At 38.0% G+C, this 24,853-nt stretch overlaps 1 protein-coding gene across 3 annotated transcripts in view; it reads right to left on the reverse strand.

Moving 5' to 3' along the window:
* The window catches only part of LOC136875354 (mitochondrial dicarboxylate carrier), a 173,034-nt gene that overhangs the window by 66,163 nt on the left and 82,018 nt on the right, over positions 1-24,853 (reverse strand). For all 3 annotated transcript variants that reach the window (XM_067148889.2, XM_067148888.2, XM_067148891.2), the window contains exon 5: positions 12,461-12,665. In XM_067148889.2, coding sequence (XP_067004990.1) covers positions 12,461-12,665 — 205 coding nt within the window. The remainder of the gene's footprint in view (positions 1-12,460; positions 12,666-24,853) is intronic.

Raw genomic sequence — 24,853 nt, forward strand, 5'->3', positions numbered from 1 at the left:
ATTGACTCTTAAGAATCTCTATACTCATAATGCCTGCAACAAATACTGTTGCAATGACACTTACATCTCTTCTATTCTAAGCTATACAGAGTGTATCTAAATTATACGGACAACAAAATACGTCAGGGATGCTCTTAATAACCCTTTATTGATACAATAAAGAAATATGGAACAACTGGATCGGTAGAGAAAATGAGGCGTGCAATTCAAATTGACAAACTCGCAGTATTGCTGTGCCAGAGCGCAAAGTGCTACCTGCTGCTGTGTTGTGCTTTAGATACACCCTGTATACTGTATTTTAGATGTTTCAAAAGTACCTTTTTGTTGACTAAAAATTATTAGCAATTCCTTTCAGATATTGTTTCTTGTACTTCCAGACTCATTTATGACCAACCATATTTCCTAAATATTTCTCTTAAAATGAATTCCAATAAACTTGATGCAGCACAATACTGAGTATTTCTAAATTTGCACTAAAATAGCATAATACAATTATAATCATAAACTTTGGTGTTATCTGTTTTCCATTACATTTAAAAAGAAGCAAAAACTATCTTTGTACAGACCATGAAGTCTTGAAGGTAAAGGTTTCCTCTATCTGTAACTCTGGCACTAAGTGAAACAGAGTGGTAACCCTTATGGCTGGCCATCTTTCCCCCCAGGGTTGAACTTGGAACTCACTTCTGGTGTAGGCTGAATGAACCTCAGCGTCATGAAGCTCTCCCAGAAGTGGAAATCTTTCTACATTTCTACATGAATGGAGAGTTGCTATAGTAGCCCCTGTGTATAAAGGAAAGGGTGATAGACATAAAGCTGAAAATTACAGGCCAGTAAGTTTGACATGCATTGTATGTACGCTTTGGGAAGGCATTCTTTCTGATTATATTAGACATGTTTGTGAAATTAATAACTGGTTCGATAGAAGGCAATTCGGTTTTAGGAAAGGTTATTCCACTGAAGCTCAACTTGTAGGATTCCAGCAAGATATAGCAGATATCTTGGATTCTGGAGGTCAAATGGACTGTACCGCAATTGACATGTCTAAAGCATTTGATAGGGTGGATCATGGGAGACTACTGGCAAAAAAGAGTGCAATTGGACTAGACAAAAGAGTGACTGAATGGGTTGCTATATTTCTAGAAAATAGATCTCAGAGAGTTAGAGTAGGTGAAGCTTTGTCTGACCCTGTAATAGTTAAGAGGGGAGTTCCTCAGGGCAGTGTTATCGGACCTTTATGTTTTCTTATATATATAAATGATATGAGTAAAGGAGTGGAATCGGAGGTAAGGCTTTTTGCGGATGATGTTATTCTCTATAGAGTGATAAATAAGTTACAAGATTGTGAGCAACTGCAACGTGACCTCGAAAATTTTGTGAGATGGACAGCAGACAATGGTATGTTGATAAACGGGGCTAAAAGTCAGGTTGTGAGTTTTACAAATAGGAAAAGTCCTCTCAGTTTTAATTACTGCATTGATGGGGTGAAAGTTCCTTTTGGGGATCATTGTAAGTATCTAGGTGTTAATATAAGGAAAGATCTTCACTGGGGTAATCACATAAATGGGATTGTAAATAAAGGGTACCGATCTCTGCACATGGTTATGAGGGTGTTTAGGGGTTGTAGTAAGGATGTAAAGGAGAGTGCATATAAGTCTCTGGTAAGACCCCAACTAGAGTATGGTTCCAGTGTATGGGACCCTCACCAGGATTACCTGATTCAAGAACTGGAAAAAATCCAAAGAAAAGCAGCTCGATTTGTTCTGGGTGATTTCCGACAAAAGAGTAGCGTTACAAAAATGTTGCAATGTTTGGGTTGGGAAGAACTGAGAGAAAGAAGAAGAGTTGCTCGACTAAGTGGTATGTTCCGAGCTGTCAGCGGAGAGATGGCGTGGAATGACATTAGTAGACGAATAGGTTTGAATGGCGTCTATAAAAGTAGGAAAGATCACAATATGAAGATAAAGTTGGAATTCAAGAGGACAAACTGGGGCAAATATTCATTTATAGGAAGGGGAGTTAGGGATTGGAATAACTTACCAAGGGAGATGTTCAATAAATTTCCAATTTCTTTGAAATCATTTCGGAAAAGGCTAGGAAAGCAACTGATAGGGAATCTGCCACCTGGGTGACTGCCCTAAATGCAGATCAGTATTGATTGATTGATTGAGAACTTCCTGATGGGAAATAAATCCCATGTCCTTCTGGGTGAACTGAGCACGCCTTTACTGTCTCGTGTTGGCAAACCCTAAAATTTGCTTTACGTCGCACTGAGACAGATAGGTCTTAAGACGACAATGGGATAGGATAGGGCTAGGAGTGGGAAGGAAGCAGCCATGGGCTTAATTAAGGTACAGCCTGATGTGAAAAAATGGCAATCCCTCTTCGATCAAAATTTAAATACACAGTTCAAAAAATTAGGGGAACATGTTTTTGAATGTATGCCATGCTCCACAAAACAATACCTCACACCCAGGTATACTACCAACTAAATCTTCATTATTTATCATTGAAGTATACAAAAGAACATTGATGGATTTGCGTTCATTTTCAGAACACAAACGGAAATGTCAAAATAGGGGTGAAAACAAAGTAATGACAGTCCTCCAGGGTGGATTTTTATCACAGTTGGAGAGTTTCAGTATGGTGTATGTCCTCAACGATCATTTATCACAGCTTGGCACCTACGTGGCATGCTCCGTATAAGTCGATGGAGGTCACGTTCCTGTATCAGGTCCCATTCTTTATTGAGAGCCTGTTAGAGGTCTTGGAGAGTCTGTGAGAGAAGTGATGAACACTCCTGTCAAGCGTATCCCATATACGCAAAATCTAATAGTTACAATAGTTTTTTCATCAAAAGAATAATCAATAAATACAAACATCGCCCTTTGACCACGTTAAAGAGAAAAAATCCAACGTCCCCTCAATTTCTACCTTCACTAACATTTTAAAAACACATAATGTAAAAATAGCCTTTAAAACCAACAAGAAAAGTGCAGAAATCTTACATAATTCTATATCAGTTAACAAGATGAGCAATTTCTCAAAATCAGGAGTATACAGGATCAAATGTAATAGTTGTAATGTTTCTTACGTTGGACAGACTGGGAGGAGTTTCAACATAAGATATTCAGAACACGTGAATGCCCTAAAATATAACAAATTCTCAGCAGTTGGACAACATACTGTATGCATGATTGTAATCATAGTTTTACTGACACAGAACAAGATATGGAAATCCTTAAGATGTTAAATAAAGGATCCCTCCTTAATGTAACAGAAAACTGCTTTATACATTTACATCAGTATTTCAATTCAAACTACAACCTTAATGACATTTTGGAGAAACCCAATATTTTATTTGACCTTATTATTATTATTATTGTTAGAAATGTTAAGTCAACAAATCAGAATTTGATTTTCATTCCATTCATGGTACCTTCCTGTGGCAACTACCCCTATTCCCGCATCGCTCGGCCCCGCCTTAAAACAGCTCCTCCCTTCTCCGTTCTTCCTACCCCGCACTTCCCTTCCAGTCTTCCTGACAATCCTCATACACACCCTCCCTCTGTATCAGTCATGCATAACTAGCTACATTCTACACATTGCAGTGCAAGGTGAGTCACACATATTACATATTGCTTATGCCATTTGATCGGCCCCTTTTTCTTCAGCAGTCCTCGTACTAATTTTGGCTTTTATTATTTATTAGGTCAAACTTCTCATTATGCATTAAACTGTGAATCATTACCACCTGCTTCTTAGAAGTAATTTGACCTTCATGCGCAAGAATTGCCCTCAGCGTTAAGAACATCAACTGGAATTTTTTTAACGGCATTAATGTACCTCGTTTTAACATTAATTGTATTATGTGCACAACTTAATCTTAAATGTCACTGCTACAACGTCATCTGACTATTAGAACTTTGTAATGGAATGCAAAACATTTTAAGAATCTTCTCCAGCATCAAGATCAATTAACTAGAAACATTCCTTAGTGGCATCCAATTGCCTTATTTTAATGTATTGTGTGCACAATTTAATTGTTTAATTATCATTGTGACCACCCTTAATCTTCAGTTTCAACTTTGGAATGGTACACTACAGCACTCAAAAATGGCTATTTTAACTCTCACATGTTCATTTTAATGTCATTGTATTGTACATTGTTTTTAGGACTATTTGAGATATTGTATAATTTGTGTTATGGCTGATGATGACCTTAACCTTAAGTCAAAACTATTACCAAATTAAATTAACTTGTAATGTAAACACATTGCAAAACTTTGTATTGAAAAATGTTATGATTGTAAAACATTTATCTGACTTTGAAAAATTGCACGTTATAAATTTCATATTAGAGCCCGTATTGTCAAAGTATCAACTTGTGAAAATTTAGATTTTATAATTCCACCTTTACAATACTGTAATTGTCTTTATTACAAAGACTACATTAAATTACACTCGTGAAACATGTTTCGTCCTCTTATAGGACATCGCTAATAATTACTTTACTTTCAATGGTCAAATATATAAACAGGAAGGTCTTCCTATGGGGGCCCAGCTTCGGGAATTATGGCGGAAATTTATATGGATTTTCTTGAAAATAGCAAAATTAACAACATTAAAGGAATAATAAGCTGGTTCAGATACGTAGATGATACGTTTACAATAATTGACCATAGCATTACTAATGGACAGGAGGTATTAGAACAATTAAACAATATGGATTCACAGATTAAATTTTCTCTCGAAAGTGAAAATAATAAAGCATTAAACTTTCTTGACATTACAATTATTAATGACTCTAATAAACTTAGGTTTAAAATATTTAGGAAACCTACTCAAATGGCAAACGTAATTAAACAAAATTCCGTACACCCAGCAGCACATAACAGGGCCTCCTTTTACAGTATGATTTATAGAGCTTACAATATACCCATGTCAGAAGCAGATCGTAAAAATGAATTGGATACTATTTATTTTATGGCAAAAAGAAACAGGTTCAACAGGCAATTTGTAGATAAAATTATTAGCAAAACTGAGAAAAAAATCATTTTCTACATTAACCAAGGATACCAAAAAGAAAGAAGATAGTTACGCCCTTTTTACTTATAGTCACAGTAAAATATATGAAATCACGAATGTTTTCAAGAAACTTAATATGAAAGTTTCTTTTAAAACAGCCAATAACAACACTCATCTTTTCTTCAATCAGCACACTATCAATAACAGCAATAGTAAATTTCAGAAATCAGGTGTTTACAAATTAAAGTGCCAGCAGTGTCCTGCCAGTTATATTGGACAGACAGGCCGCAATTTTAACATAAGGTATAATGAACATGTTAATGCGTCAAAGTACGGCAGATTCTCAGCATTCGGTTCTCATATGGACGATACCAATCCTTCATTCATGGGCATACAACAAGACCTTCAAATTCTCCATTTATGTAAGAAAGGAAATCTATTGAACATTTTAGAAAACATCTTTATAAATATTGATCAAAAATGCAACCCGATTTATAATCTTAATGAGATATCGGAGGATATCAAGATACTTTTCGAGGGGTTAATCAATAGATTCTTTTCACGAAGGCGCGTGAGTAATACGTCACCTCACGCCTCTCCCCTTACGACAAACTCCTCTCAACCTCCCCTCACAATCAGTCCTCAACGACCTTCGAGGGCGTCACTCAGTTAGCCTTAACACTTGAGGTGGAGTGGTCGATGTAGGACGGGCAAGGAGGTGAGTGACTGGATGGGCACTTAGTTCACATTTTAACGGCATTTTATTCTTCAGTTCATTCATATTTTCTTTTTCTTTTTTAGGCCCCTGTTGTCAACACACAATCAGGTTCAACTAGCATCAGTATAACTCCACCTCCTAATCAAGAAATCTATTATAATGTGGCATCACCACAACACTGTTTTATGTATAATATGCACATAATTTTATTTGCATAGCCACTTACGGTGTTTTATAATTGACAATTCGTTGTTTTGAACAACAGTTTTAACATATGATTTTAATTGGACTTCATGCTTCATATCATGTTCACACTGCACCATTTTAACATTGAAGATTGACAAGACGCTATCACGCCGCGTCACAGGATACAAAGACTTTGCATTCACTTATTTTAATGTTATGTATTTGTATTTGTGACTGAAGATGTCCTATAAGAGGGCGAAACATGTTTCATGAGTGTAATTTAATCTAGTCTTTGTAACAAAGACAATTACAGTATTGTAAAGGTGGAATTATAAAATCTAAATTTTCACAAGTTTGAAAAATTGGACTGTGGGAAAATTACCGTATGTTATTTTTGTATGTTCATATGTTTAATTGTTGGACTTTGAAACACTGATTGTGTGTAATATTTAAAAGAGAATTTGTTTTTTTATGGGTGTTTTAAAGTGTATTTAGTTACTCTGCTACTTCTCCAAATTTATTTGGTTATTGTGAAAAATGTTATTATATAGATAATTGTATTATGAGCATCTGAATGTAAGGTAAAAACTTCTGTGGCAGGGTGTAGCCGCATGCGTATGAGCGGGTAAGATGACTCTAGCGATTTCCTGTTGGATTAGAAAGGAATATTCTGGAAGCGTTGTGAGTTTTCTCTGGGCCCTCATTGGCCATAATAAAAAGCTTTACTATTGGCGAATGTAAGAAATGCAGGGTGCGCTCATTAGTTGTTTCACGATTTCACCACTTCCGGCTCTGGTCAGCATAGGGAGAAGTAGTCTCCCCCATCTGATGGGTCCCCGGCCCTCCAAGGTAAGCACTATCTCCCTGTTTCAGATCTTTAACTTTCAAATGTAGTTTTTAATTTACTTTTCTTTTACCTCCGGAGTTGTCCGGGATTTCTCCCATTCGGCAAATTTAATTTCACATGACAGCCTGTGCGGCTAGTCATATTCATTTTGTTTTAGAGGCACTTCCCTTTTCCTTTTGGTTTTGTAAATTGTGTTTTATATGTAAAATTTCATTTCCCTTTTCTCTGGTTGTAATTGTATGGTGCATAAATTTTAATTTTCCCCCGGGTCTGCCTCTCATAGTACAGTTTCCTCTTAACATATTCTCGTTCGGGATGAGCTCCTGATTCTGAAGTGTTTTAGGAAAGGTTGCTTCTTGAATGGGCTCTGAGCTAAGATGTTAATTGTTTTCACCTTTTCCTTCTGTCATTGTCTTAACATGTAGGCGTGATTTGTGAACATGTGTTACTTTTCTCTAATATATTGGGCTAAACTATTCCTAAGTTTTGAGTATGTTTTATAAACTCACTGTTGTAAAGCTTGTATGCATCTCTCTCAATTTGCTGTGTTAAACTTGCATCATTGATGGTTCTGATTGTAATGTTATTTATTATTATTTCAGTAAATTGTAATATGTAAATTGAATCGCCATTAATTTCGGTTCACCAGTAATGCCAATACCTTCTCACCGCCTGGGTAGGGTCCCAACTGCTTCCCACCTCCGTTCCTTCAGTCGTCATGTTGCCTAAACTGATAGTTACATTCTGATGTTTTCTGCATTAATCATGCGCATGTGTTCAAGGTTATCTGATCTGGTCTAAAAATCATTATTTTTCTTTGTAACATTCATTATTATTATGTCCAAACCTTTAATGCTATGTAATCCCCGGATGGGTTACAAAAAAGGTGGAACTGATAAACTGGGAAGACACGAAGGGATAAAATCAGAAACATAGAAATCACAGAAAGAATTGGATTCCCTAAATTGCAAAACAAGATAGAGACCAATAAGTTGAAATGGTGAGAATGGAAGAGGATAGAGTTCCATAGTGAGTATTTAAGAAGTAATAGGAGGAAGACAAAAGGGAAGGCCCAGAAAGAGGTGGATGGATATGGTGAAGGAGAGTATAGGGAGTAAAAGTTGAAGAGACCAAGCTCGATAGCTGCAGTCGCTTAAGTGCGGCCAGTTTCCAGTAATCGGGAGATAGTGGGTTTGAGCCCCACTGTTGGCAGCCCTAAAGATGGTTTTCCGTGGTTTCCCATTTTCACACCAGGCAAATGCCGGGACTGTACCTTAATTAAGGCCACGGCCGCTTTCTTCCACTTCCTAGGCCTTTCCTGTCCCATCGTCGACATAAGACATATCTGTGTCGGTGCGACGTAAAGAAGCAAAAAAGTTGAAGTATTAGAGAGACGAAGTGGTGGAGAGAGAGAAAACTGTGGATGTCCTTGATTCACAACCTGACCCAGAAGACCAGAAACAGGAAACGAAGAAGATGATGTGCTGGGCATTGAAAATTCGTAGAAGAAAAAATGGGTGCTAGTTGCACTACAGTTCTAGCTGGAGGGTTGCCTCCACCCGGAGGGGGCTCCATCTCGTGGGGTTCGAACCTACTATCTCCCGAATACTGGGTACTGGCCGCACGCGTTCATGCCTAATATATTTTTGGCGATTTTTGGGTGGCAAGTCTAGAGGATGACATGTAATAGTGGACATTTGCCAGAGGTATTTGTAGTCACTTCATGCTCATGAGAAAGGGCCAGATGTGAGAAGTACAGTATGTGTTTTCTTAGGAAATAATTTCATTACTAAGAACACAGAAATTATGGACTGGTGCTAATTCCAAAGTAGATAGTACAATAAATATAGGTCGCAGTACATTCAGAGGAATGCTGATGGGCCCTTGAACTTGAAGAGATGTAACATTGATGTTGATAACAGGGAGAACTTAGCCCTTGACCATTCATCCTGGAGATCACTAGTCCATTATGGCACACTGTCTTTTGAAGAAAACCGCCGACATACAGCGAATGACAAGAGGCAACGTAGGAAAGAAAAAAAAAGTGCTGAGGTGACATAGAAATAACATGACTGCTCCACCTGGGACTACCTGTCATCACTGTGGCAAATTGTGTAACTCCCGCATTGGACTGTATAGTCACCTCCGAACGCATAGATGAAGAGCCATCCTGCCTGGAAGACAAACCTACTCAATTACGAGTGTTTGCTATCATGGATGGGCCCTTGAGCTGTTCACATCTGTATATTTATCTTGACCCTCATACACAATTCAGTTGTAGTTCCCAGCTTACTATATGGATCTAAATCCTGGACATGCTACAGTAGACATATTAAAAAGCTGGAACAATACCACCAGCAATGTTTCTGGAGAATTCTGCACATAACCTGGCAAGACAGATGCACAAATGTCAGTGTACTGGAAGAGGCACAGACCACCAGTATAGAAGCCATGGTTTTAAGGTGTCAGCTATGATGTAATACGCGTGTCTGATGATCACATTCCCAAGCAAGTGCTCTACTCTGAGTTAACAGAGGGTAAACATTGTTTGGGAAGTCAGAGGAAGTGATTTAAGGATGTAATTAAGGCTAACATAAAGATGCGCCACACTGATGTTAGCGAATTGGAGACCTTAACCATCAACGTTCATCCTGAAGATCATTAGTTCATCGCAGCACACTACCTTTTAAAGAAAACCGTAGGCGAATAGTGAATGATAAGAGGCAACAAAGGAAAGAAAAAGAGTGAAACAGAAGAACAATGACTGCTCCACCTAGGACTATCTGCCATCTTTGCAGCAAACTGTGTACCTCCCGTAATGGGCTGTACAGTAACCTACGGACTCGCAGATGAAGAGGAGTTCTGCTCGGAAGACCAACCTACTCGTTTATCAGTATCATGCAGAGATTTTTATGAAATTGCTAAAAAAATTGAATAGGGCTGCGTCAGGGTCACGACCACAAGTTTTGACCATTTAATTGACATTAACAAAATAAAAGTACCTAGTCGGTATGAGTTGAACTATTTTTTGTTCACATTTTACTTTTTAATTCTAAACGATTTGCAGTTCGTCTGGCAAGTGGTGAAGCCTCAAGTATCAGTAGTGGGGAGCTGCAGTGCTGGAGGAGAAGACCCCTCACATGGCTGTTTCGAGTTGTGCACTGCGCTCAAGACGATTGCATGCTAAGGTTATAAGGTACGTTGACAGCACGGCGGATGGGGACTCACTGCGAGGTCTATTCTCCTGCCAGTAAAACATGTCTGGAAACCTTCCTGGCCAAAGCTTGGATGCTAACATTTTCAGGTACTTCTTTCTTGGCACTCTATTGTCAGTGTTGAATCTCAGTATGATGCAACTATTCAACCCGGCAATATCTAACAGAGTTTAGAAGATTCTCAATGGCCATCTTTTAGTTTTTTCTGGCAACAGTATACAGGCTTTTCAAGCCACTGACAACATCAACACCTCCTTTTGTCATGTTGTAAAATGGTACGACTTCTGGTTTGCTCAAGTCACCTGTTGTCTCATCGATGTTCTCATCTTGATAAATGGTAGATAGCATTAAGAAAACCTTCCTCTTCTTAAGAATATAGGATACAAGTTGCATATCCTTGCCATGAGCAAACATGGTTGAATGTACTTGTCTTTTTGTGAAGAGGAATACTGGTGGAATTAATGCCTTAATTTTCTTAACTGTTCCCCTTAAACTTAGTTTCTAATCTTTTAGCACGTGTAAGGCACAAGGAATCAATGTAAAATAATGGTCTGTCCAGCATTTCCAATGGGTTCTGCAAGTCATTTCACAACTTCTGCTGTGGTGTTCACTACTGAGAAAGGTCCATCAGATTATCTTCAAAAGTAAACTTCCATCTTGTTTGTGTAGTAAATGCAAACATCGGCCAGAGAAAATATTTTAATGCCATACTTGGCGGGCTTGTTGGGCATGAACTGACAAAACTGGCACCTTCCCCTGAAGGACGCCAACATTTCGTCAACTGTAACAAACTTGTGAAGGCTGTAGAATGCCTGGCATTTCATTAAAAAATCCACAAACACTTTGCGAATAGGGGCCATTTTACCCACCTCCTTTCTTTGCTTCCTGGTGGCGATGCCATCAAAGAGAAGAACTTGGATAAGGAGGCGTAAACGTCTCAGTGACATTACGAGATGGAAACGTTCTGGAGCTGTACCTTGTCAGCACAAAGATTTTCTGCATTTGCACAAGAACTTTTCAAAACACCTGAAAGATAGAACAGACCAAATAAAGCAGTTATACCTTCATATTTGGTGTTTCGAGCGTCTCTTTCTCGTCCATAATTTTAACACTATTTTTTTTACAATTTGTTTTACGTCGCACTGACACAGACAGGTCTTATGGCAACGATGAGATAGGAAAGGCCTAGGAGTGGGAAGGAAGTGACAGTGCATTAAGGTACAGCCCTAACATTTGCCTGGTGTGAAAATGGGAAACCATGGAAAACCATCTTCAGGGCTGCCGACAGTGAGGTTCGAACCCATCTCCCGGATGCAAGCTCAGAGCTGCGCGCCCCTAACCACACAGCCAACTCACCCAGTCACACAATTTAGATATTTGTTTGTTTGTACAGTCCATAATTTCTTGTACAGTCTCCAAAGAAAAAACAACAACCTATGTCCACACTTCAAGGGGGGAGGCAACATGTTTTGCATCACTGTTTACTCCAGTCAGATGTCAAACGAGGTTCCTGTGTTTTGTTTTCGTAACAGATTATCGACAATGGATGTTCAAGGTTGTTTGTCCTTCTTTTCCTACATACTGGGCACCGACACAATCTAGTTCGTTGTCTTCCATTTCATCGTCAGATACATCTGAAGCACTATTGTCATCACTAAGTTCAATATTATCCACTTCGCCTTCACTAGTGCTGTCATAAGCACTACCAACATCCAGTATATCATTTCCTCTGGTTCATAATTCTTCCTCCACTTCATCCAACCAACTCATGACTTCTTCATCATCATCATCATCATCATCATTTTCCAGCTCCAATTTCCCCAAGTGTGGTAACAAGCGCTCGCCACTTCTTCCGGTCAATGATCTAATTCATGACAATGATGAACAGGAGTGGTGACAAGGCACTTCCCTGTTGGACTCCTCTTCTGGTGTCAAACCAATCTGATCTTCCATCCCCTACCTGGACACAGTTAAAGCATTTTTGATAGAGCATCTTTACTTTATCAGTCAGGAAGTTTGGTACACCTATAACCCAGATTATCTCCCTAGGCACACTGTTGCAGGCCTTCTCAATATCCATAAAAACCATCACTAAGTTCTTACCACACTACCTGTTCTTCTTATCTATTCTCCATATCTAACTTAATTTTTTTTAAATACTGTATGTGTATGTGTACAAATGGTAGCAAAAAAAAAAAAAGTTCACATTCGTGGTCGCAGGTGAGAGAAACTCTCACTTATCTGCAGACGTGCGCAAAAATTTCACTAGCCCAAACATTTCAAATACTAGACTACAACTGTTCATACTAGGAATATCTGAGAGGGAGAGAATGTGCTGCGTAAATGCATACAAGAATATCCAAAAGTGAGACAAACGCTCCCCTGTGACCACTGCCAGGTTAAGGCAATTGTTGAGGAGTGTTAAAACAGGTATTCGCTACATATATCTCAGAATTCTAATATACTTACAGCAAGAAGACTAGCAAGAAAATGTGTTCCAAAGGCATCTTTGAATTTCCATTCCAGAAGATAAGACTTGATTTGATCATAAAAGCACAACTGTCCAACTGTCATAAATACTGATCGGGTAGTTGCAGCAGTGGCTCCAGCAAACAAACCACGGGCTCCTTCTTCTTTGTAAATGCGTGCTATGCCATCAAAGGCATGTTTATAACTGGAAGATGAGAGATAAATTATAACAGGAAATGCTACTCACTGCACAATGCACAAAAAGCTTCCACTCCCACCAATTAAAAATCGAAGTCATCTCCCAATGATAAAATTTAACTAACCATATAGTGAACATGAATAATGAACATGAGAAGCTTAAGCCATTGGTGGTGGTTAGAGAAACAATAGTAGGGTCCGTTGTTGAAAGGTAGAGACACTGACGCAGGGCAGAAAAGATAGGGGATGCAGGAGAGAGCTTTAATAATAAAACATTCATCAAACTTCGTGTGTTGGGGTTGAGTGTAAGTGGAAACTGGACAATTTATGTTATGTTTTCCCACAGATATTGCAATGACATGTACTGGTTTGGCTAGAGTGTAGTACGGTAGTTAAGCCGAGGATGTCTGCGTTGAAAGAGGTAGATATTACAGTCGATAAGGTGCAGTCATGGCAACCTCGTTCTAGGTACAACTGATGATGATGATGCTTCTTGTTTAAAGAAGCCTAACATCTAGGTCATCGGTCCCTAATGGTATGAAATGAGACGAAATGTAATGACAATTTAAAAGTCCTAAATCATTCACTGACCAGAATTCAAAACATGATGACGAAGAATGAATGGGTGAATATGAATTTAAAACAATCAGTGGATCAGACCCGCAACGCCCCACGTTCCCAGAAACTATTGTAAAACTAACCAACTGATCATATTACTGAGCAAGAGACTGCTTCTAAAGCACAATCCTGAATCAATGATGCTTGTCGTCTAAAGGGGTTCAAAATCCAGGTCAACAGCCCCTCATAATGGTACTTATCACTAGTGTAGACCCGCGGTATACCACACATTATAGTACTACTCACAGGTAATGTAATACGCGCATGTAATGCAAAACTATGGTGTTTCTCACATTGCAATGCCACTTACAGGCAACGCAAACCTATGATGTTCCTCACATAGGTGTCCTAATCACAGGGACTCATACTATCCCAGGGTGTTCCTCACATAGCGGGTACTAATCCTAGGCAATGCAGACCCACAGTGTTGCTCCTATAGTGGTACTAATCACAGGGAAAGCCCAGACCCGTGGTGTTTCTCACATAATGGTACTAATTACAGGCAACGTAAGCCCATGGTCTTCTGCATGTAGTAGTGCTAATCACGGGTACTGTAAATCCCATCCTGGTTCACACTCTCTTGCTACTAATCACAAAACTATTTAATACCTAACATAGTGGTACTAATCGCAAGAAAAGGCAACCCAAGGTGTTCCCTGCATGATGGTACTAATTACAAGTAGTCTCATGGTTCTAATTCGATCATCTCATGGTTACCCCTTTTAGTCACCTCTTACGCCTTTATGACGATCGTAGTTAAAAATATGGCTGATCAAACAGGCATGAGGGAGTTTTTAAAAAAGAAACTATGATCGGTGGAAAAACAGTAAATAAAAATGTTAACAGACTCTGGGATGGGTTTAAAGAAATTGTTGAGGAATGTGAAAATAGGTTTGTACCTTTAAGGGTGGCAAGGAATGGTAAAGATCCACTATACTGTAACAGAGAAGTAAAGAGACTAGGAAGGAGGTGCAGGATAGAGTTAGAAATGGCTGTGGAAGTAAGGAGAAATTGAAGGATCTTACTAGGAAATTGAATCTAGAAAAGAAGTCAGCTAAGGATAATATGATGGCAAGCATAATGGGCAGTCACACAAATTTTAGTGAAAAATTGAAGAGTATATATAGGCACATTAAGGCAGAAACAGGTTCCAGGAAGTACGTTCCAGGAATCATTAATGAACAAGGGGAGTGTGTATGCAAGGATCTTCAAAAGACAGAAGTATTCAGTCAGCAGTATGTAAAGATTGTTGGGTACAAGGATAATGTCCAGATAGAGGAGGTGACTAATACTAAAGAAATATTAAAATTTACCTATGATAACAATGACATTTACAGTAAGATACAAAAATTGAAAACTAGAAAAGAGGCTGAAATTGATAAGATTTCTGGAGATATACTAAAAACAATGGGTTGGGATATAGTACCATATCTGAAGCACTTATTTGATTATTGTTTGCAGGAAGGAGTTATACCAAATGATTGAACAGTTGCTATAGTAGCCCCTATCTATAAACTAAAGGGTGATAGACATAAAGCTGAAAAATACAGGCCAGTCAGTTTGACATGTATTGCATGTAAGCTTTGGGAAAGCATTCTTTCTGATTATATTAGACATGTTTATGAAATTAATAACTGGTTTGATAGAAGGCAGTTTGGGTTTAGGAAAGGTTATTCCACTGAAGCGCAACTTGTAGGATTCCAGCAAGATATAGCAGATATCCTGGATTCGGGAGGTCAAATGGATGGTATCGTGATTGACCTATCTAAGGCATATGATAGGGTAGATCATGGGAGACTATTGGAAAAAATGAGTGCAATTGAACTAGAAAAAAGAGTGACTGAAGCTTTATCTGTCCCTGTAATAATAAAGAGGGGAATTCCACAAGGCAGTATTATTGGACCTTTCTGTTTTCTTTTGTATATATCAATGATATGTGTAAAGAAGTGGAATCAGAGATAAGGCTGTCTGCAGATGATGTTATTCTGTACAGAATAATAAGTAAGTTACAAGATTGTGAGCAACTGCAAAATGACCTCGAAAATGTTGTGACATGGACAGTAGGCAATGGTATGATGATAAACGCGTTTAAAAGTCAGGTTGTGAGTTTCACAAATAGGAAAAGTCCTCTCAATTTTAATTACTTCATTGATGGGGTGAAAGTTCCTTTTGGGTATCATTGTAAGTACCTAGGTGTTAATATAAGGAAAGATCTTCATTGGAGTAATCACATAAATATGATTGTAAAAAAAGGGTACATATCTCTGCACATGGTTATGAGGGTATTTGGGGGTTGTAGTAAAGATGTAAAGGAGAGGGCTTATAAGTCTCTGGTAAGACCCCAACTAGAGTATGGTTCCAGCGTATGGGACCCTCACTACGATTACTTAATTCTAGAATTGGAAAAAATCCAAAGAAAAGCAGCTCGATTTGTGCATTTACACTAACACTAATCAATTATCACTAACACTAATAGGAACAATAAAAAGCATTATGCAACATTATAAAAAATCTGTGCGTTTTGTTCAAATACAACTTTAAAATATATTTTGTTTATTTAGGGCACTTATGAAGAGCTGCACATTTAGTATGCAGGCCTTTATCGCACTTCATACAGTTCGCGGCCTCTTCCTCTGTTGCGGAGAGCTAAATACAATGCACCGTCTTTCTAATTTACCTGACAAAAGTTTAATGTCACATATTCATGATAATTTTTTGTCTATTCTCAAACCATTCAGCACTCAGAGATTCAATTATACTGGAGTAGAACTGGAGTCTAGTCACTTTCTTTCCGTTACAGTTTTCTAAATACATCAAATAAGCATTTAAGACCATTCTCAAAATTATACTGAATGCAACTTTTTTCCAGAATTTCAAAGTTCTACGTTCATCTAAATAAAAATACACCATCATGTCATTTGTATCAATGCCTCCCGTATATCAATTATAGTCTAAGATCACATTAGGTTTCCTCTTGGGTTGATTAATGATTCTAGCAGTTGCAGGCATTCTGTTTCTATTGCAGCTCTGCGTGTACTTATAACCACCACCTGATTTTTCTGAGACTTTTTCTGTTTGGATCCCACTAGTAAAATTGGCCCCTGTCTGAAATATTTATTACAAACTAATTTATATGGCTTTTTTACAGCATCTGGTAGTCCCTTCCTGTTTCTTCGTATAGTGCCGGTAATACATGTTCCAACTAAATGTAAATGTTTTTCAAGGGGGATTGACGTAAAATAATTATCTGCGTAAATGTGACAACCTTTCATGAAATAATTTCCTAGAGACAGAAGTTTCATCACTACAGTGTAGGCCAGTCCATTAATTCTGATTTCGTTTCTGTCTTCAGTGGATCTTGCTCCTCAGTAGGTATAAAAACCAACACAATACTTACTGAGTCACACAACATCCAAAATTTTATCCCCCACTTGTGATGGTGCTTATTCGGCATATATTGGAGTAGTTGTGTATGGCACTTAGTTCCAACTAAACTTTCGTCTATGGATAGTTGCTGGTGAGGAGTATAATAATGTCTAAATAGCCTATTAGCATGATCTACAAGAGACTGGAATCGAGCACAGGGATCATAGTTTGGATAGCCAGGAGGAAAAAGCTTACTGTTGTCAACTAAATGAAAAAATTTCAAAAGAAGCTGAAACCTATTCCTTGAGAACATTTCACCAAACCAAGGGATAATGAAATGGTCTACAGTACTCCAGTACGAAACATTGGTAGGCTTTCTTATCAGTCCCATACTCACGATGGCAGCAATGAACACCCTTATTTCATCAATTGTAGTGCGTCTTCAACATCGAGAGCAGGATTGGGTGACAGTTCATTACAAGTAAGGAGTTTGTCAGCGTAGCGATTGGTCTCTGTGACTATAAGGTTTAGCAGGAAAAAAGTGAAAAATAAATTGAAATATAATATGGGCGGAGAATCAGGTGGAGGGGCACGTTTAGGTCTAGGAAGTTCCATGAATGAAATAGGAGGCTGAGGAACGTTGTCAGGTTCATTGGGAGAAATTTTCACAAAATGTTCTCCAGAGACATCATCATCATCATCATCTTCATCATCACTAGTTTCATCAACCACAGTATTCATAGTAGCTTTACTGGCATTAGAAACAAATAAATGCATCTTCTTTATCTGTGGTGATCCCGGGGGCGTGTCTGGTATAATTTCATCACTACTCTCTGAACTAAATTCACTATCGCTATCCGATAAATCATCCACGTTCACTTCGCATTGTTCCAAATATTCCATTAATTTATCGTCATCAATACCTGCTGAAAATATATCATGTGAACCACTTGCTATTTTGCTGTCACAAATCCACTCACTGCAAGGAGCTATCTCGTACTGACCGGTTAGCGGTATTTCTAAACACAGGAAACAACTCTTGTGAAAGCTAGAATACCCTCTTAGAAATTCCAAAGCAAGGTCAGGCACACAATAACTTGTAGCTCCTTTACTATAGGTTGTCACAAAAGTATGCATGTCACTATAGGTTGCCAGAAAATTATGCATACCATAGAATTTTAAGCTGGCCGATGTAATTGGCTCTGGCAACTTCCGACTGGATATTTAAAGGCTGACCTGATTGGCTCTGGCAATTTAAAGGGCGGGTGCTCGCAGTACCGCCTAGCTCCAAGAGAGTTAAAAGTAGGAACGATCACAATATGAAGAAAGCTGGAATTCAAGAGGACAAATTGGGGCAAATATTCATTTATAGGAAGGGGAGTTAGGGATTGGAATAACTTACCAAGGGAGATGTTCAATAAATTTCCAATTTCTTTGCAATCATTTAATTAAAGGCTAGGAAAACAACAGATAGGGAATCTGCCACCTGGGCGACTGCCCTCAATGCAGATCAGTAGTGATTAATTGAGTGAAAAAAAAAAAGGTCAAGGAATATCGTGGGTGTATTCTTTGTCTGCATCCCTCACCCACAGGGTGTTGTGTGTTTGGTCCGCGAGAGTTATTTTATTTCGCTCAAGTGCGCTGGCAAGCCAGTTAGGAACCCCCTATCCGCCACGTGGGATTATCACCTCTCCACCTCCTACGCCAACGTAGTATGTTCGTGGCCAGGTACAACTGTTTGGTGCTGTTGCTTGATGCATATCTACTGTATGTGTATAAAATAAGAGTTTTGTCTGTACACTGTTTAGAATAAAAAAAAAAAAAATTGTGTGTCGTGTCTAAAGTAAGAAGGAAATTGGGATTTTTAATTTTCTGTCACATCCGCCTGTCTGTATGTCTGTGCATCACGTGAAAATTGCTGAACAGAATTTAATGGAAATCTTTTTTTTTAAAAGTCAGCCAATAAGGTGCTACACATCAGACTATAAAAAACTTTATTCACAATGAGTGACATGGTAGTTTAGGGGAAGGCCTAAAAATTAATTATAAAAAATCTATGTTATTAGTCATCCTATCGATAAATAGTACACAATGAAAGTTATACAGAATACAATTTCTGATCATTCATGTCTTATACGGTTTTACTGTACTGGCTACGATAAAAGACATCTTCATGAATTCAGACTTTTGTTGCTTAGTCCATATCAAAGCCGAGCATCGATAACAAGGAAAAGTTGTTCAATTGTGTTAACCAATGATTTTACTTTACAAAAGAAAAATTAAGTGTATCCTCCTAATTCAATACATCATATAAATCTATCATTACATGGAGTAATCAAATTCAAACATGTTTCAACTCGTTTGAGCCATCTTCAGTGAAAAAAAAGGGGGGGGGGGGATGTTTAAAGTAATATAAGTAATATAAGCTAAAAATGTGCCAAAAAGCATAATGAAAGAACAAAAGTAAAACCAAAAGAGAGACATGACAGTATAAAAAACAGCACAATGTACAATATTTAAATCATCATATGGAGCAATAAACAATTCGCTGCAGAAAATTCAGTGAAAAAAGGTAAGAACAAAACATAATTGAATCTAAAAACTGTTTTAACCTAAGAAATGAAAACTAATTATATAGATGGAAATGAACAATAAGTGCGCACAGCGAGGTTGCGGACCTCTTAGTCTAAAAATTTTTTAGTTTTATAACAATTCAAACACAGGATGAAATCCCTGTGTCAAAAAATTCAGGCCGAAAGTCTGACTTTGTAGAAACACCATCACATCGAATGGCTAGGAGGGGAGCGGGAGCGAAAAAGTTTGAGAAACCAAGCTTGCATTTCACCTGCACGTTGTCTCCAGGCCTGCAACCTCGCTATGTGCATTTATTGTTAGTTTCCATCTATATTATTTGTTTTCATTTCTTTTCTACACTCTTTAGATTTTATTGTTTTTACCTTTTATCACTGAATTTTGTCGCAGCAAATTGTTTATTGCTCCATGTGATGATGTAAATATTGTACACTGTGCTGTTTTTATTCCATCGTGTCCCTCTATTATTTTTTCTTTTATTCCTTCATTATGCTTTTGGCACATTTTTTAGCTTGTATTATGTAAATGACTTTAAATCCCCTCTCTCTGGTTTCACTGAAGATGGCTCAAATGAGTCAAAACATGTTTGAATTTGATAACTCCATCTAATGATGGATTTATATGATGTATTGAATTAGGAGGATACACTTAATTTTTCCTTTGTAAAGTGAAAAACCGTCAATATTGAATGATTCTAATATCTTGTAATTAACTAAGCATGGTGGTAGCTTTTGTCATGCTTGTCTTAAGGTGAAATACTGTGTGGTCATCAGCCTATACTGACAAGACAAATAATGTGAAGATGATTACTTAATTTATTGAAATTAAACACAATGTGTACATATACAGTATATTAATGGTTACAATTTGTCATTATTTTTCTTTTGGTACATCACTTCGTTTTTACCAGTCCTTAGCAAGTGTGCTGATGCGTTGTGTTTGTTCAGCACAGTTCATCAGGTAGTACCTAGGACAGGTCATGCCACAGAGACGGCAGATACATTCTTCATCTGGGGCATGGAATCTGGTGGTTAGGCATATTTTCCCGTGGAATCTGTGGATACCGAAGCGTGTGTATACATGGTGTAGTTTGGGCCCTTCCATTCATTGTTCTTCATTACTTCTGTTTCGTAGAACCTTCAAGTGTCTGCTGGGCTTTCTGTCCCCTTTCTTCAAGGATGGCAGTCGATTCAGCGGTGTCTGGTAATCCGAATGTTTGTTTGATGTCTTCCAGAAAGAATGTTTCATCTGCGATTGTGTATGCCATTCGATTCACTGTAAATTTTGAGATCTGTAGGATCCGTTTCAAGTAGCCGGCCAATATATCTTCTATACTTTTCATGTTTGCAACAGTTAGTTTGTGCTATATTAATTGTATCCCATATGTAACTACTGAGGCAACTTTAAGCTTGAATCGTGCCATTGCAGTGCTCACTGAGAGGTTCTGGGACTTGTCCACTTGTCCACTTGTCATATCCTAAGGATATGGCAAGCTGGGGACTGGATAGGGTTCTAAAATGCACTCAAGTTACAATAAGAACACCAGGTTAAGGCGGCTTAATGCCAAGAGTTAATATATTGAAATTTCCCAAAGTTATTCACTGTACAATATATACATCTATATATACAACTCTTGAAACTAACTTGATCATGAATTAGGGAACTTCCTAAACCTGCACAACTTTCTCTCTAGCTAAAAGTTCTTAGTTCCCTATTTAGTTCATTCAATACTAGTTAATACTTATCTTCCGAGCGGCGGGAGTCTTCTACGACGTCTTCTTTCTTGAAGCCTGAGTTTTATTATCACACGTTCGCACACGCCGTTACACTTCTTCCCTTCACTGGTTCCCCAAGAGATACAGTTCTGATTTACAATGTTACAGTCCAGGCTATTCACTAGGTGATTGAGTTCATATGTTGTACTGGAATCTGTCGATCCGTGGTTACCTCTTCCCTACTGACCGACCCAATCTTGTACGGTTTTATCCCTGTTTCCTTGGTAATAGGAGACTTTAGTCCCTGAGTGATGCTTCCCTCTAGCCTCCTCTGTATAGTTAGTGTCTATTGAGTGGGTTCCTCCAGAGAACTTCACTCCTATTGAAGAACAGCCAAAGTCCTTAATTGTCACCCTTTACTTTACGTCTTTACTAGAGCAGTAGAGATTATGTGCTTCCACTGCTTGTCAGAATCCGTTACTTTTCCCTGGTCGCGTAAGCCTAATTTACTTAAAAGGCTTCCCTTATTTTCTCGTTAATTTACAGGGTCGCTAATGCGTTCCCTTCACCCTACTACTCTTTTACTGAAGCGTTCAGACTTCCTGACGTATTGTCTAAGAGTACTATTATCAATGATAATATTCCTGACTTCGAACTTCACTTCAAGTTCTGTTCGCGACCTGACTGGCTCAATGTCCCCGCCAGACCTTCAGCTTCCTTCCCAACTACCTCTCTGACTGTGAGCTCTGAACTAACTAACTCATCACCTCTCTGAGTTCTCCCTTAAGTTAATTCTGTATTTCGCTGTTGCTATGCTCAGCCGAACTTTGAACCCTGTGTACTTCTGATTTGGCTTATTCTCATTGGCTGGCAGCATCCCTTCTCTGAGGGAATACTCAACCTTCTCAATTGTTCCAGAAGGTCGAACCTCGGAATTTTCCCTGTACTACGTGCGGTTTAAGCCGCGCTCTGACATCCTTGACCATGTACATACAGTGATAAGGAATGACCAATATCCTGTGTTTGTTCAAACATTTCACCACTGCCTGAAAGCTCAGAACTGCATCTCTTTTAGTAATTCCCAATGAATATTTCAATCTCATTTTCTTACACATATAATAATTTCTTCTTGATGCCTTAAGTCCTATTTTCATTTTCAGACTCAAAATTTCTTATATCTACTTTTATTTCTGCACTGTGAGGTCGCGGTTCGAATTTATTTTCGAACCGCTTGCTCACGAATTTATGACATGCGGGAGTGCCTGATCAGCGATACGACACCTCCCCCCTTCGGAAAAGAAGTGTGTGCGTCCACATGACGCAGGCACTTCTCTTTTACACTTGCTTGTAAGGATTTTCATATTGTATACTCTTTTCTGTTCCCTTGAGAGGTTCCTAAACTCCCTACCGATAATCACTTGTAATTTACTGTTATACTCTTGTGCGTGACTTCTTACCTAGGGGTGGTTGCACCTGACTAATAGTGTCATCTTCACTTTCCATTTCATGAATACTGACACGACCTGTGACAGGTCTACTTCTATCGAAATGCACTACTAGGTCATCATCCGAGCTTTTAGCTTTAATTTTGTTTTCATTTACAATCTTCTGTGTGAGGCAAATTTTAGTACAACACCCCGAGGTATCCTTCCAACATTTCTTATATGTTGGACCTAGATAGAGGGGACAACATTTACAACAAGTTAAAATTCCTATCATTATTATTATGGCTATCACTGTCCATACTATAATCTTGTAAATATTGAAGTGTGAATACAAGTGATTAAACTGCAAGTCCTTTTCTTTCTCAGTAATAAGTTTTTCTAAATCTTCTACCTTTCTACTCGTATATTTGAGTTCATTTTCATGCACTAATATGTTACGTAAAGGGGTTTCTTTTAAATCTAGTTCTGGTAATTTTAAGTTTACATTTAAATGTTCACAACAATCATATGTTAGGAATAGATCAGGAACTATGTCCTTCTTATTAGTGGTATTAACCTGAGTTGTAGATTTTAGTTTTATGCTTGGCCCGTAGGCAGTGCAAGTTTCATAAAATGTGAGAATACCTACTCCCTTTATTGTGACATCACTTGTGTCTTTACATACCATTGTGAATTTGGTTGGTTTTGTGGTTACATAAATATATTTATTTCTACTGAATGACATCCAAAAAGACTGTCGCACTTGCACTATATCTTTGGGACAGTTTGTTGGCATGGAGCTAGTACCAGTTAATAAAGTTAAAATACAATCATCTTCTCCATGAGTAATTTTTAAAGGAAAGTCTAATGGACATACATTTTTATCATCAGAGATTGCCTTACATTTGAGCATTTGGTCCTTAGACATGTAAGTATATAGTTGTTGTTCTTCACTTATCATAATAAATTCTGATGTTGGCCTTATTATAACAAATTGATGACTTTCTCTTGTTACTGGTGTGGGGAAAGGAAGAATCTTGTACACCTTGAAATTCTTTTCGTCACTGAGAGGAGTTGTGAGTACATATAATAAGACATCTTTGTTAATGATAGCCTGCAACTGAGCTATCTTATAAATTAAATACTCATGAGTTGTGCCCAATTCAAATGGTAGGGTCATCTTCTGAGGGAGTTGCCCTAATGCTTTTTTATAAGCTTTAATTATTTCTGTAGGGCTTAAAATCTGAACATGAATGATTCCTAGTTGAGCATATGTAAGGGCTGAGGTTATCACGTTATACTGTTCGTGTAATTGGACTAATAAGTCCTCAATTTCTATTAAATGTTGGTTAATGTTTACTTCAATGCTAAGTCGGTCGTAAGCTTGTTCTAACTGTTCGGTTTCATTTCTTATAAAATTTTTAATTTGTTCCAGACTTTGACTAAGTTTTAATTCATTGTTGGTGACGTCATATAGTGTACTGTTCACTGACTGGAGTGTTGAACGCACGACCAACATTTGGTCTTTCGCAATTTTAATCATTGATATCTGTTCTTTTTCTAACTCGGATATTTTATCCTGATAAAAGTCGGCGTCGTTTTGATCCATTGTTCCAAATAATGATTTAGATAATGTGCCAATAAAATTGAATAGACCTCTTTTGGTTCTCTGATTTTGTACTCTAGAAAATTGTTTAATTATATTTTTGAGGTTTTGAATCTTTTGTAGTCTTATTAGTTTTAACTGAATTTCCCGTTGACATGTATTATTTAATGTCTGTGGTAGTTGGTAACAGAGTGTCTGTGTTTTATGAATATTCTTTCGAACGATGGTAAGGGTTGTGTGAAGCCTTGTCAAGTTTACGTATGTGACCAATTTCCATTCGGTAGTGGTAAGTTGTATTTCTCCTTGGTCCTTAAAATAAATGCCTGGAGTCTTTTCATACGGGACAACTTGGTAGTCTAGTGTACTAACCATAATTATGTGATACATGAATACTACTAGTGTGGTGATTAGAATGTGGGTTGTCTTCGCTGTTGGCTGCGCCATCTTGTTCAGTGAGTGACCTGTAAGAAAGAAAATGTACTTCACTACGTTGTAACGTTTGTGAGTAGTACATGTGCACAGTACTCTTTTTATTGTGATTACGTTAAATTGCCTCACTTGCCTACAACAGTGCCCAATATATTTATATCTATATATGTGTATTTCTTTGAGTAAAGGTTATTGTTGGTAGTAATGCTTTTGGGGTCGGCCTTTTGGCCCTTAGGGTATATTTTTAAGCAGCATGCTTAAAATAGGTTATAATATTGATTCGTGCAGTGCAACTCCTGGTCACAGAGAGTACCTGATGTGGGTACTATTACCGTGCTCTTGTACGTAATATTGAGGAAAATGACATTAAGGAGTCTTACAGTTGTATGCAAATTTACAACTTGTAGTGTGGAATATCTGCCTTATCTTACAGTGTCCGCTATGG

The sequence above is a fragment of the Anabrus simplex genome, chromosome 6 (assembly GCF_040414725.1).
Source record: "Anabrus simplex isolate iqAnaSimp1 chromosome 6, ASM4041472v1, whole genome shotgun sequence".
NCBI lineage: Eukaryota > Metazoa > Arthropoda > Insecta > Orthoptera > Tettigoniidae > Anabrus > Anabrus simplex.